At 37.2% G+C, this 14,438-nt stretch overlaps 1 protein-coding gene across 1 annotated transcript; it reads right to left on the bottom strand.

The window, feature by feature from the left end:
• Positions 1 to 687: 687 nt before the first annotated feature.
• Positions 688 to 10,890, bottom strand: frs3 (fibroblast growth factor receptor substrate 3). Its single transcript, XM_055213373.2, has 8 exons — positions 10,570 to 10,890; positions 8,007 to 8,125; positions 7,134 to 7,222; positions 6,700 to 6,886; positions 6,445 to 6,606; positions 5,682 to 5,803; positions 2,746 to 3,660; positions 688 to 2,619 (listed from the first exon to the last, which is right to left on the bottom strand). The coding sequence occupies exons 3-8, from the start codon at positions 7,197 to 7,199 to the stop codon at positions 2,188 to 2,190; spliced, it is 1,884 nt and encodes a 627-aa protein (XP_055069348.2). The 5' UTR covers positions 7,200 to 7,222; positions 8,007 to 8,125; positions 10,570 to 10,890; the 3' UTR covers positions 688 to 2,187.
• Positions 10,891 to 14,438: the final 3,548 nt, after the last annotated feature.

Genomic DNA, 14,438 nt, shown 5'->3' with positions numbered 1-14,438 from the left:
GACCAAAAATATCAAATTTAAGTGATTTTGTGCATAAAACAAGCAAAAAAAAAATCTGCCAATGGGGTAAGCAAAAATCTTGAACAATTTTCTTAAACACTAAATTCAAGCAAAATTCCTTGCTTACCCCATTGGCAGATTTTTTTGATTGTTTTATGCACAAAATCACTTAAATTTGATATTTTTGGTTTAAAAACTAGAAATATTTCTTCAGTCGTTTTGCTTAAGAAAATGCATCTTAATTTAAGAATTGTTAGATATTTTTATTGAAAACAAGACAAAATACTAAGAATTTTTTTTCTTGAAAAATACTTTTTTACTTAGTATTTTTGTCTTGTTTTCAGTACAAATATCTAAAAAAAATTAAATCAAGATGAGTCAAATGACCTAAGAAAATAAGTCTAGTTTTAATACAAAAAATATATAATTTAAGTGATTTTGTGCTTAAAACAAGCCCAAAAATCTGCTAATGGAATAAGAAAAACAATCTTGATATAAGTGTACTTTTTTCTTAAACTGTTAATTCAAGAAAAATTCAAGAAAAATGTTAACTGACCCCATTGGCAGATTTTTTGCTTGTTTTAAGCACAAATTCACTTTGTATATTTTTTGTCTTCAAAATATAGACTTCTTTTCTTAGGTCATCATGAAAATGCATCCTGATTTAAGTTTTTTTATATAATATTTGTACTGAAAACAAGACAAAAATACTAAGTAAGGGCTCAGTCACACCAAAAGCGTTTATGGCAGTTGCAGGCGCCTTTTTTGAATGATATTCTATGGGCAGGGCGCGTTTGCGCGCTGTTTATGCGCGCCGAGCGCCTTGCGGTTTTCTGCCGCCTGCCGCGCACACGTTTTTGAAGGAGCGCTGAGAGCGGAGGAGCGCCTGACGTCATTCACGTCTTCCATTGTCCAATCGAATGAGGGGAGAGGCGGGCCTTACGTTGTGGCGAGGGAAGTTTACAGTTGCTTTGAAGAACCGGACTCCATTCGCTCACTCTCTCCTGCGTGTTTGTGCTCCTCTTATCCTCAAACAAGGTCAGAGCAAGCGTCCTCTTTTTAAAGTTTCTGCTACTATGACAGTTAACAGCAAAAGAGCGCTCACGCTTCAATATTTGATTGACAAGACAGCTGACTCGGTGGTTGCTTAGCAATATGAAAAGCCGCGCTGCACTGCTCTTTTTTAAAAAAGGCAGTGCGTCGCGCCTTGCGTTTGCAAGCGTTTAAAGCGCTTTTGGTGTGACTGAGCCCTAAGAAAGTAATTTTTTTGCAGTGTATTCTGCTCAAACATAACACAGTAAAAATGCTGGGTCAAATAGAGACAAACCGAGCCTTAGTGTTAAATATTTTTGACCCAACAATGGGTTAAAACAAACCGGCATATGTAAAATTACAACTCAACACATTGTGTTTGGCCCTTCTTGACTCAACGTTGGGTTGAAAATAACCCATAATTTTTAAGAGTGAAGATAAGATAATACTGCAACAGCATATATCAATAAGAAAAGTAAATACGGAAATGTTGCCATTTATTAACCCTTATGTTACTCAAAATATGTTTTTTCTTGTGTAGCAGATAGGGACCGGTGGCTGTCAAGCTTTAAAAAAAGACAAAAATATGAGCTATCTTTAAATTAATTATTGTTCTTTTTGAGCTTGATAGCTGTTATGTTTTTTTTCTTTTCGTGTGTGTGCAGAAGAGCGACTCAGTTTAAAACTATTACCTCTGTGTCCCATACTAAAAGACAAAATTATTAAACAACATGATGATGATGAGTGGACAGAATTGTCGTTTTTGGGTCAACTAACCCTATAATTTATACAATTATACTTAAAAATAAAGGATTAAGACACTTTGACTTTAAAAAAATAGAAACACTACAAATAAACTTATTTCCTGAATGAAGGGTGGTTATTACTGTACCAAATTCTTTGGCCCCAGACGGCAACCTAAAACCACGGTAATAAGTGTCATCTCCATAACCTCCCACAGACAATGTGAGAAAAACGAAATAAAATCAAACTCTTAATGCTTGGCTCAATTTCAGTTACTATCATCAAGCAGCAGTTGGTATGAGTGTGAGAGTAAAGTGTAGACAATGAGAGGAAAGTACCACCAGAACTCTATTTTCCTTCATTTTCCCTGTCATACCTGTAACTCTCGTTCTCTGTCTCTCCCTTTCCCTCTCACAGAGGCAAGTCGGTGCTGTTGTGGCGGGTTTTCCGTGACGTTCCGTCATCCCGAGGCAGGGCCTTCTGCAGGTTAGACATGGCTGCTGTCTTCTTCAGGTCGATCACGGCGTAGCACTCTCCACGACGGGTGGGCGGAGCCGCAGCGGCCGCAGCAGACATACCGCGTTTAAGGGGAGGTGGTCTCTGCGGTACCGGGGCCCCTCCCCCGTGACCCGAGCAGCCGGTGGGTTCGCCCTCCAGGTCCACCTGGATGTAGTTGAGCTGGCGGGAGGGGGGAGGAGGCGGGTGACGACCGTACTGCTCGCAGGTGCCACTGCCACGTCCCGCTCGCTGACGTCTGAAGTCAAAGTTGAAAACACGATTGGACCTCTCAGGTGGGTGAGGGTGGGGCGGGCAAGCGTGACGGAGACGCGTAGGAGGCTGTAGCTGTATGGGATTAAAGTTTGTAGGTAAATGTATATATGTATATATAAATACATAAATATATATATTTAATTTGAGTTATTTTTACATATATAGGCATATTTTGTATACATTTTTTTGTTTACCCACCTGTTCGGTGTTGACGTAGTTCTGCAGAGCATCACGATGAATCCCGCCTCCGCTCTCCTGATGATATCCGTTTGGTGTCGTGGGCCCTTCGGAATACTCATACTCGTCGTACTCCTCCTCCTCTTCCTCCTCATACTCGTCCTCATCCTCATCTTCATCCTGATCCTCCTCTTCTTCGCGCTGAAGCGCACGGTATTCCCAGACAGGGGGGAGTGACGGCAGGTTCTCGTAGTTGAGCAATGCAGTGCGCCGGTGACCACCCACACCCATTCCCCGTTCACAGCCGTATCCCTGCGGGGGCAGTGAGGAAGGGTGTGTGTGCGTGAGCGGGAGGGAGTGCGGATGCGTGTGCGTGCGGGAATCACCCGTGGTGCTGCTGCTGCTACTGGAGCCCAGAGACTGCGACTGCGATACGGTGCTCGGGCTCAGCCTCTGTCTGCGCACCCCTCGAAGTCCGTTTATGTTCTCGTACGTTAGCTGGCTCTCGGGGCACGGCTCCATACTCGGGTGTCGGTGCATTAGATGATGGCAATGGTGATAGGAGTGCGTGTTGCACATGTGTACGGACGGAGTCTCCTCTCCTTCTGTTTCTGAGCTACCGTCTGGCGCTCGAAGAGGGTGAGCGACAATGCGGCCCCTGTCTCTCTCCATTAAGTGGCGCTGTGCTGGCGTGGGACCCAACATGAACTTTACCTCCTGTGCTCCGGGCTGGAGGAAGACCTGAGGGTCTTTGTGGGGGTCGTCCAGGGGGCAGCAATGCATGCCGGGCTGACCCGGTACTTGGCCCCCTCCACGTATAGTGGTGGTGGTTGAGGTTTCTGGGTAGGTGGTGGGCCGCACTTCGGGCAGGGAATGGACGCAGTGACGGCTAGAGAGGTCAGTTTCCATGCCCACTGTATTCACGTACGTATGTGTCTGGGAAAAAGTGACGACATTGGTTAGCTGCTATTTACGATAAGCAGAACATTGATTGCCTGGACAAGGTGTTATGAACATATTTAACACATGGAAAAAGGTGCAAATTGGTTACATATTTTATGAAACTGTAGCAGTACAGACTGTATGTGTTAAGTATTTGAGCCGCATTTAAAAATGTATGAATGCCATTACATTTACATTACATTTACTTGTTTCAACATTTTAATAAAAGAAGCTTGTTGGGTTCATGTATAAGTTACTAAAACACCTGTGTGCACTTGAGGGTAGCTGAGTTCAAACATCCACTATAAACCACCTTGATTCCTGTTTCACCAAAATATGGAAATTCTGGTATAATTCACCTCAATACCATCCCAGATATATGACTTCCTTTCTTCAGTTTAACACAACCTAATTATTTTATATAGCCGTTCTGTTATCATCTTAAATAAAATCCAAAATGTTGAAGCTCCTAAAAAAAATACATCCACCATTAAAGTAATCCAAAATTAAAAAGTAGGTTGATATACTGTATGTGACCCTGGGTCATAAGTAGCATGGGTATATATAGCTAACAATACAGTGTATGGATAAAAATTATCAATTTTTATGCCCAAAATCATAAGGATATTAAAAAAGATGACACTTTGTAAATTTCTAACTCTATATTATAATTTATGTATTTATCATTTTAATAGATGTTGCTAAGGACTTAATTTTGACAACTTTAAAGGCAATTTTCTCAATATTTAGATTTTTTGCACCCTCAGATTGCAGATTTTCAAATAGTTGTATCTCGGTCAAATATCCTATCGTAACAATCCATACATCAATAGAAGCTTATTTATTCAGCTTTCAGATAAATCTCAATTTCAAAGAAATTACCTTTATGACTGTTTTGTTGCTCCATGATCACAATTGTCCAAAAAAATATAAATATTAAGCTTATTAAGTGATTAAAGCCCCGACAGGGTGATCAGGTGAGGTCTTGTATAACACTGAAGAGGCTAATTTCCCGATTACAACCTGCTGCCTGCACATTATACGCTTATTACACGGTTATTTACCTCATAAGTAAGGTAAGGGACATTAAAGATTGATTTGAAATATTTGATTTGCTCATTTTTAACGAATGCAGACCTTCCGCGAGGAAAACTTGTTTACTTTCAGTTTTAAGATAAAACAGGAAGTTAAGATGTCACAAACACACTATTTTGATTAATCTTTAGGAAAAATATAATGTCATATATGCAGTGTTGGGGGTAACACGTTACAAGTAACCCGCATTGCGTAATAATATTACTTTTCTGAATTAACAAGTAAAGTAATGCATTACTTTATAAATGTACACATTAATATTTTGAGTTACTTTTAAGATATGTAATGTGAGTTACTTTTCAGTTTAATTAATTTAATTTTAAAATAAAATTATGTTCTGAATAAAACTGAACATATTAACGTAGAATTACGCACTTACGCACACAGTTTGAGTCAGAAACGGAGATGGCAGGCCAGAGCTTGACATTTTTGCGATCATTAAAAACACCTGCAAGGCCTGAAAGATATCAAGCCTCAGCCAAGTAAGAAAAAGTAACGCAAAAGTAACTTAAAAGTAACGTAAGCATTACTTTTCATGAAAAGTAACTAAGTAACGCAATTAGTTACTTTTGGAGGAGTAACTTAATATTGTAATGCATTACTTTTAAAAGTCACTTTCCCCAACACTGCATATATGTTATTAAAAGACATATTTATATTAAATTACTGTGTAATATTAAACTGTACCTGTAACTGTACAGAAAGTGTCCCCATAAACTGAACAACTTAAAAAACATACTAAATTGTACATTTTTCATCTATAAAAACTGCTGTGTTGGGGTTAGGACTTGGGTAGGTTAGGGGAGTAGAATATACATTTTGTAATGCATTGGGTCTATGGAATTAAAAACCGTGTGTGTGTGTGTGTGTGTGTGTGTGTGTGTTTACAAGTTTGCACAGGCAGGTGTGTGTGTATTTACTTGGTCGTCCAATCCCATGAGACTGTGTCTGTGGTCGTTGGTGAGAGAGGGCTGAGATGAGTCTGCACTGATTGGATATCCTGGGTATCCATTAGGAAAACCCTGCATCGGGAATCCAGGGGCTACACACACAGACAAAAGCATAATACACATGAGCAGGTGGTATTAAGATGCCCTCCATATACATTTTTAGAATATGTGTCAGACACTGGACATGCAAGACAGATGATAGATTTCTTTTTGGTTAATTTAGCAGAATGACAAAGACGGCAACTTTTAAATACACAAATTAAGACGATTTAGATATTTAAAATGTTACTTATTAAAAAATGTAATAATTTTTTTTTTTGCAAGTATGTAGAAACCTACAAGGTAATTATGGTAAATCAATGGTGGTAAAACTGAAACAAATAGTGACAAGTTCCTTTTCTGCATTTATATATTTTACTTTATAATCCTTAACATTGAAAGAAAATTACTTTTAAATCTGTCAATTGTACATTTACTGTACACATACTATGCCAGTGCTTAAAAAAAATGTAAGTTATGAAAGTAGACATTTAACACATGGACTGTAAAAATATGCAAATGCAGGCGACTAGGTGTGTGAACGTGTGTGAAAAAGGCACTGCATAAAAATGTATTTGTATATCAATATTTATCATTAGCTAACCTACATAACCCTACACCACAGCTCAAAATTCGACCCTATTGAAACAAAAAAGACTGCTGTATAAAATCCATGTTTAATCTTGTGACTTACTGTTGGGTGTCTGTGGGGTTCGAGGCATCTCCATCTCTGGTGCATGCCCAGGCCGGGTCATGATCATGGGCTCCTCCACCACATTGATGCTGTTACACTGCATCAACTCCTGCAGAAGGTTAAAGATCTCCTCCGCACGAGAGCACTTGAATGCAAATATCCCTATCATAACATGCACAAGAAAACATCAGATCAGGAATAGGAAAGTTGGACAGATGAAAGGATAAACAGACAGATGGGTAAGAACAACCTCACCTTGTCCTGTCTGACAACGGCGGCCGCTTTCGAAAGAGAAGAGGTTGGAATCATAGCCGTAGCGCCGCAGGCAAAGGTACGGCCACCGGATGGCATCACGTTTACGTGTGTGCAGAATGAGCTCCGTCTGCGTGAGCTCCATTGTTCCTGAGCCCAACTCATTTCCCTCATCATCCACATTAGTCACCTGTCAACATGACCAGTCAGGTATAGACCCAAATGCTATGATTTGAAAGGTTGAATTTTTTATGTTATTATAACCTAAAAATGCTATGTGAAAGTTTGTAAAATAGTGTTTTTTATCTTGTCACTTTCTTGGTATAGAAAATACCAAGTTTGGAACCAAACTCTTCATATGTTTATCTTAATCTTGCAGTGCCACCGTATACAACCGAGTAATGCTAAAGTCGTTTTTTGCGTTTTGTGAATTTTACCTTGAATTTGTTGAGATGGTTGTCTTGGATGGCGTCTCTGTATAGACAGCTCCAGCAGCTCCCCATAGCTTCAGCAGACCAGCTGAAACCTTAAACAGGGACAAAACAGTATTGATAGGCTTAGGACAATCGACAAGTTAATGTTCATGTAGATACAAGTGTTCCTGTTGCTCAATTGGTAGAGCATTTTGTTAGGTCATGGTACCTGGTGCACACAAAAATGTGTACCGGCTTAATGCACTGTGAAGCATTATGGATTAAACTGTGTGCCAAATGTGTAAATGTAAAGATACTAATGTTAATGGAGTAAAACATATATTAGATTGTAACATGGATTAAAACTCTTGCCTTATTATTAGTTTATTGTATGGCAACAGCAGGTAATAGTAATATCTATTCAAAATTATATAAACTATTAAATTAACAGCTAAAGATGCAATGTGTAACTTTTAGAAGGATCTCTTGACAGAAATGCAATATAATATACATAACTATATTATCAGTGGTGTATAAAGATCTTACATAATAAACTGTATTAATTTTATTACTTTAGAATGAGTAGTTTTTATCTACATACACCGCTGGTCCCTTAACATGGAAGTTGCCATCATGTTTCTACAGTAGCCCTAAACTAACAAACTTTTCTAAAGAGCACGTTTCATCCCTATGTTGTCTTAGATGACAACATGTTTGTCCTGTAGCAGCTACCATAGCTTCTCATTGCATCTGGTTGCTAGATGTCACTAAAAACCCACACTGGACCTTTAATAGCATGATTATGCTTCATAATTGTTTTATGTAGAATAAACAATTATATGCATAAAGTATAACCCCCCCCCCAAAAAAAAAAATGTCACTGACACACATGCTTACCTGGCCATCAGTGGGAGTGATGCTTGCGTCAATCCCAGAATCCTCTGCTGGGTGTCATGGCGGAAGTGGGTTGTGCCGGTAAGAACATCCAGTCCCAGTGCACAAATGTTTCATTTCTCCTATCAAGCAGAGAAAAAGGAGTCAACGTAAAATCCTCTGTGTATACTGTCCTCTTTATCAAAAATGTTCATTACTGTGGTGCTGTGATTAAAACACGGGGAATGGAGTTGCTTCAAAATCCCAGTGGATAAATTAAACATAATTACTTTACATTAATAATCTTATGCGTAAATGAAAAGCTGCTTTAAGCTGGTGTCTATATGATGTGCATGTGAGACAATTTGATAAAGATTATGCTAGAATTTGATATTACAAGTTCAAAGCGTTGTCACAATAAACACCAAAGAAAACTTTTAAACACAGTTGAGCTCAACTTTATTTTACGTTGTCCTTATAAGTGTAGATATACATTTAAGTACTGAGTAATAATGATTAACAACATGTACTTTAAAGGGACACACTTTTTTTGAAAATATGCTGATTTTCCAGCTCCCCAAGAGTTAAAGTAATGATTTTTCCGTTTTGGAATCCATTCAGCTGATCTCCGTGTCTGGCGTTACCATTTTTAGCATAGCTTAGCATGATTCATTGAATCTGATTAGACCATTAACATCGCACTCAAAAATGACCAAAGAGTTTTGATATTTTTCCTATTTAAAACTTGACTCTTCTGTAGTTACATCGTGTACTAAGACAGACGGAAAATTAAAATTGTGATTTTCTAGGCCGATATGGCTAGGAACTATACTCTCATTCTGGCGTAATAATCAAGGACTTTGCTGCTGCAAACATGGCTGCAGAAGGCGCAATGATATTACGCAGTGCCCGAAAATAGTCCCATTGGTACTTTCAATAACTATTTTCGGGCACTACGTTATTTTATATACACGATGTAACTACAGAAGAGTCACGTTTTAAATAGGAAAAAAATTAAATATTGAAAAATATCTAAACTGTTTTAGTTATTTTTTAGCGATGCTAAATGGTCTAATCAGATTCAATGGATTATGCTAAGCTATGCTAAAAGTGGTACCACCAGACCCAGAGATTGGCTGATTAGATTCCAAAATGGTAAATATCAAATGTTTAACTGTTATAATATCAAATTATTAACTGTTAATACTATAGTAATTACATATAAAGTGTTACCCAAAATTCAATTTTGGATTGATTCACTACTCAGAAACAGATGCTGGACCATCCTACATGAAATGACTGATAAAACAACTGTGACAATCTTCAATGATGAATGCAACTTAAAATTTCAGGGAGCAAAGAAATAAAGCTAAGAGTCGTGAAGCATGAGCAGGCTGTTCCTGCTAGTTAGAAACAAAAGTTAAACTATCAAAATTTTTAATGTTTACATTAGCATGACTTCACGTTTAGTCATCGAAAAATGAACAGCATTATGAATATTTCAAAACGACCACAAAACTAGGCATGCATGATTACAATAAAGAGGTTGATGGTGGTAGATATGGCATCAGTTTAAATCTGCCGGGTCACCATTAACAAACCTTTTACATGCAAATAAATAATATATTAAGTAAATTATATTAATATGAAAATGATTCATATTGTTATTAACAACTTCTTATGGCTGTCCAAGCAATGGATATACTTTTCAAAACTGGGTATGAATTAAAAAGCAAATTATGAAATTCTTGCTTATGTGTCCACCGCTTTTACAGCATCTGTTTGTATAGTTTGTGCATCTATATTTTAAAATTCTGAAGCCATAAAATTTGGATTAAAAAATAAATATTGTACTTCACATGGAGTCACATACTTTGACATAAACAGTTCAAAAGCAAACCATTCCCCCCAAAAATCAACAACAACAAACAAAACTGTGTCGTGCGATTAAGATTTTTGTACAAAACGCATTTGACATTTTATGCCACGTGCATTCATCGACACTGAATGCGCATGTTAATTTATAACATCAGGCCACATCTCATGCTCTGGTTCACTGCCCCATACAACAGTTTTTGAACAGTCCAATCTTAAACCACACGAATTATCATATGACCACATGAATGTAAAACCTGTAAAATTACATTTTAGTCCTTTGACTTTAGAATTGTACATCCAAATCGCTTTACCGAGCGCGCGTATTGTGACAAATATGTCAGGTAGATGCATCTCGGTGTAACTTGAATGTGCGCGCACTTAACGCGTAACACAGCACAAACGCTGCATAAATCTGTGACAGAAACACAAAGTATACAACTGGAACCAGTTAAACTAACACTGTCATCCAGCACAAACACACTTGCTGCGTACAACGAGATGGCTCGCTACGTTACAGCCTTTGTATCCAGTGCAACAGTGACGGTTTGCAGCTGGATGCTAGTAGTGACTATCATGCATCAAACACATCACATTCACATGAACTGAAGACATGAATGAGAACAGGATTGCGATCGGGTTCTCGGTGTACCAGAGGCAAGAAAACACGTTTAGGTTACTGCAGAACAATTCGGCTGCGGTTGCTACTCACATGTTTGGCAACGATTGCGATACGAGACAGATCAAGGATGCGAGCAGCGGCGGATGCTACACCAGAAGATTTGGCGGTCGGCACGGTGGTCGTTTCTGACGCTTATGGTTGTGACAAGACTAGGAAAACGTGAATTGCGTGGAAATATAACAATAAAGACAGTTGTTTCCCCCCCGTAACGCCCCCTTGCTGCGGCACGGGCCTCTCTTTGACATTTCCCGACCACCAGGGTGAGAGTTCAGGCAGACAACGAGGGCTGCTGGAGCGACAAGAAGGTAGAATATGCTGGAGGACCAAAAGATGAGGTGTGAATGTGTTTGAGCATCACACGATGACGTGCTGCCAACAGCTCTCTCTCTCTCTCTCTCTCTCTCTCTCTCTCTTTCTCTCTCTCTCTCTCTCTCTCTCTCTCTCTCTCTCTCTCTCAAAAGAAAATACCTTCCTCTGATTTAAGACACACAAAAAACAGCTAATTTTAATTCGTCGCTGCATGTGGGCAACATCTCAAACAGGTGTTTTATGACTGGATTAGAAATTGACTTGTAAACGTGGAAAAAATGTTTTAAGTATATTTTAGTAGTTACTATAGTAAACTGTAATAAAATTCATAGATGTTTTGAACCTTACCTTGGTAAATATTAAAGTAAACTACAGTATTTACTAAAATTAATTCAATACTGTATACTGTAGTATACATTGACAGAAAATGCATAGGCACAAAGTCTAGTAATTATTGTACTATAGTAAAAGTAAAAAAAAATATTGTAATCTAGTACAAAATGTACTATAGCCTACTAAAGATTGCTGTTGTACAGCCATAAACAAATACGAGACCACCCCAGTTTTGCATTTAATCCTCATTTTTTTTACATGTCTGTCCAGTGTCAATTTTAACAAAAGCAAATCTCAAGAGTGAAAAGTCACACAACAGCAATGTAAAAGACTGAGAGCATGCCAAGACACACGAAGATGTGATTAAAAATCAGGGTTATTTCATCAAATATTCACTTTTGCCCTGTTCCTAAAATACGTGTAAAGATTCTGTTGTTGAAAAATGTTGTTGTTTGGAGCATTCAAGATCTAAAAACATTGCATCTTTTCTGTTATTTTCACAAATGTTACCCATTTAAATTTTAGAAAATAAATGCAATTTTTTTTTCTTTTATTAGGAATTTATCAGAAATGTTGTTAACTGAATAATTTAGAATAAATCTTGAAGTGGCCTCTTAATTTTTTCTACGACTCTATTTTTTTTTAATGTGGGTCTGTTCAAAATGAAGTGTCCAAGAGATTGGTGAAGAAAAAAAAGAAATTTTCTCTATAAATGCTGAGGAAGTGCAATTTTATGTGACTGTAAACATACATTTATCAGGTTGTTTTTTATTAAACAGCACTTTTAAAAATTTGGGAAATGCATTCATTATATTCAACAACAATAGGAAATTAATAATTTCTTATAATTGATTTAGTTTTTTTTTTGTTACTAACTGTTAGCGGAAAGATAAAAGAAAGAAAGAAACCTAAAATTGTAATTCTGCCAATAGTTGTCATCTTGCTCTTTTCCGCATTAAAAAAATAATAAATCTGTATGGATGTAAATGTTATGTAATTTATTCTGTAATTTTAACAAAAAGTTTTTATCTTCACATTAATCAACATTTGATCAAAGTCAACATTTCAGCCAATCTTTCTAAACACACACATACACACAAACAAACAAAACAAACAATAACCTTGTTTAATTTACTCAGGACAAAATAATTACACTCAACGTTGTGCCTTGTCCAATTGACTTAACAAGTAGAAACACCATGACCCACCTAAATATGTAAAAAATTATCATTTTGTGTTGGTACTACATAAATCTACTACAGAATTTTTTTGTTGATGTGCAGTGAAAGAGACACACCCTGAAATGTGAGGCACTTCACTCAATGAGCACTGACTGTGTTAATGCTAGTGTGAAGATGAGTTTCATATGCTCATCCTATGCATCATACAAAAAACGAAGTAGATCCAACTTAAAATATAATTATAACATGAATATTAATTAAAATATGAATAAAATATGAATTAAAAAAATAAGCTGGACTTAAACAAAAATATACATTTAGAACTCTGTAAGTTATGTAGATCACACACATTAAAATAATGAATAGAGAAATACAAATAATAAGCAAAAAATGGTTTATTGATATAAAGGCTTTGAACCGGTTCACGGAACGAAAACCAGAAACTTTTGATGTTTTGCAAGGAACAGAAACAAAACCAGAAACTTTCAAAAAATATATGTTCCGGTACAGAACCGTTTATTTAAAATAATGGTAACCGGTTAAAACCGTTATTTTTCGTTCTTTAATAAGATTTCTGTGCAATATGACTCAGTGAATTTCACTTCCGGTCATCGTTGACTCATCGGAGAAATGAAAAGCTTGCCACCAGCAAGTAGTCTACTCAAGCCCAAGTCTTTAATGCTCATAAGAGGTAAATATTGTAGGCTACCAAGTATCTCAAGATGTTTTTTACTAATTAGTGGTGTAGCCGATTGGATCGCAGTTGATCCATGATCTATTCAGATCACGACCCACGGTTCGGCTCGCATATTCGCGGATTAATACGGAAATTTAAATAGAGTGAAAGTTGATCATTTGCACGTGTTTGAAAGGCTTGCAAATGTTAACATGTTAAATGTTTTTAAACAATTTAACCGCAAAAGTGAGCAATTTTCTTTACGCACAGACGCACATGCGGTTGAATGTGTCCGGTCCAACTCCAAACGTGATTATCCCTATGCCCTTCAAAGATCAGAACTCTTGATGTATAAACTTGAGAGAGAGAGTTGCGCTGCTGTGTCTCATACTGTAGTCCACACTGTAAAAAAAAATCTGTAGAAATTGCAGCTGAGTTGCTGGTAATTTACCGTGGATTTAAATTTGTGTTATTTGCTGGCAACATTTTGTTCGGAATTAAATGAACATTAAACATTTGCAGGTCTTTGTCTTTATAGAGTAAAACTAAAAAGGCAGCATCGAGCAAAACATTCTGGTAAACAAAATCGGAAGCAAAAAACAGAAAAAGTTTGATGATGATTTCTGATTCCCAGAATGCTCTGCATGAGGCTGCTATTGTATAGTTTCATTCTGTAAAGACAAAGACTTGTTAATATTTAAAATTTATTTAACTTTGAACAAAATGTTGCCAGTAAATAACATAAATTTAAATCTACGGTAAATTACCAGCAACCCAGCTGCAATAACATTGTAATTTCTACACAAATTTTTTTACAGTGTAAAATACATTTGGCGAATAAAGCAATGAAAAACAACGTAATTTTCACTATATGTGGAGCAACTGTTTATGCTGCATCTTCTTCCCGAAGTTCCGTTTGGAATTCGTCCTCCGTCTGTGTGTGTGCACGTGTTTAAGTGCACTCAACAAATGTAGGCATGTCAGAATTACAGTTATGCCGCTTACATAATGTAGACTTTTTTAATGTTTGATGACAACATTGAGACTTAAAGAAAATGATGTAGACTAATAATTTAAGTTTAATGTCCTGATGATCAGCCTACTTATTTGTATGTCCCACAGCTGACATGGAACGTTAACCAGTTCTTTATTTTTTTGTTCTAACCGGTTCAGGAATGTCAAATTTAGGGTTGAACCGAAAACCAGAAAAGTTAAAATACTGTTTCTGTTCGGAAAAAAATCTGGTTCAAAGCCCTGATTGATATAAAACTTTGTCCTCCTCAGAGAAGACAATGTCACAGATGATAGCAAGAAGGTCTTGAGCATTGTCACTTGAGTCGAGGCTTTGCACATGGATGACAGCTTTAGGATCATCATTCATTCCAGAACTGTGCTGCAGA

This window comes from Misgurnus anguillicaudatus, chromosome 8 (genome assembly GCF_027580225.2).
Source record: "Misgurnus anguillicaudatus chromosome 8, ASM2758022v2, whole genome shotgun sequence".
Taxonomy (NCBI): domain Eukaryota; kingdom Metazoa; phylum Chordata; class Actinopteri; order Cypriniformes; family Cobitidae; genus Misgurnus; species Misgurnus anguillicaudatus.
This window is presented reverse-complemented; position numbering and strand designations above follow the sequence as displayed.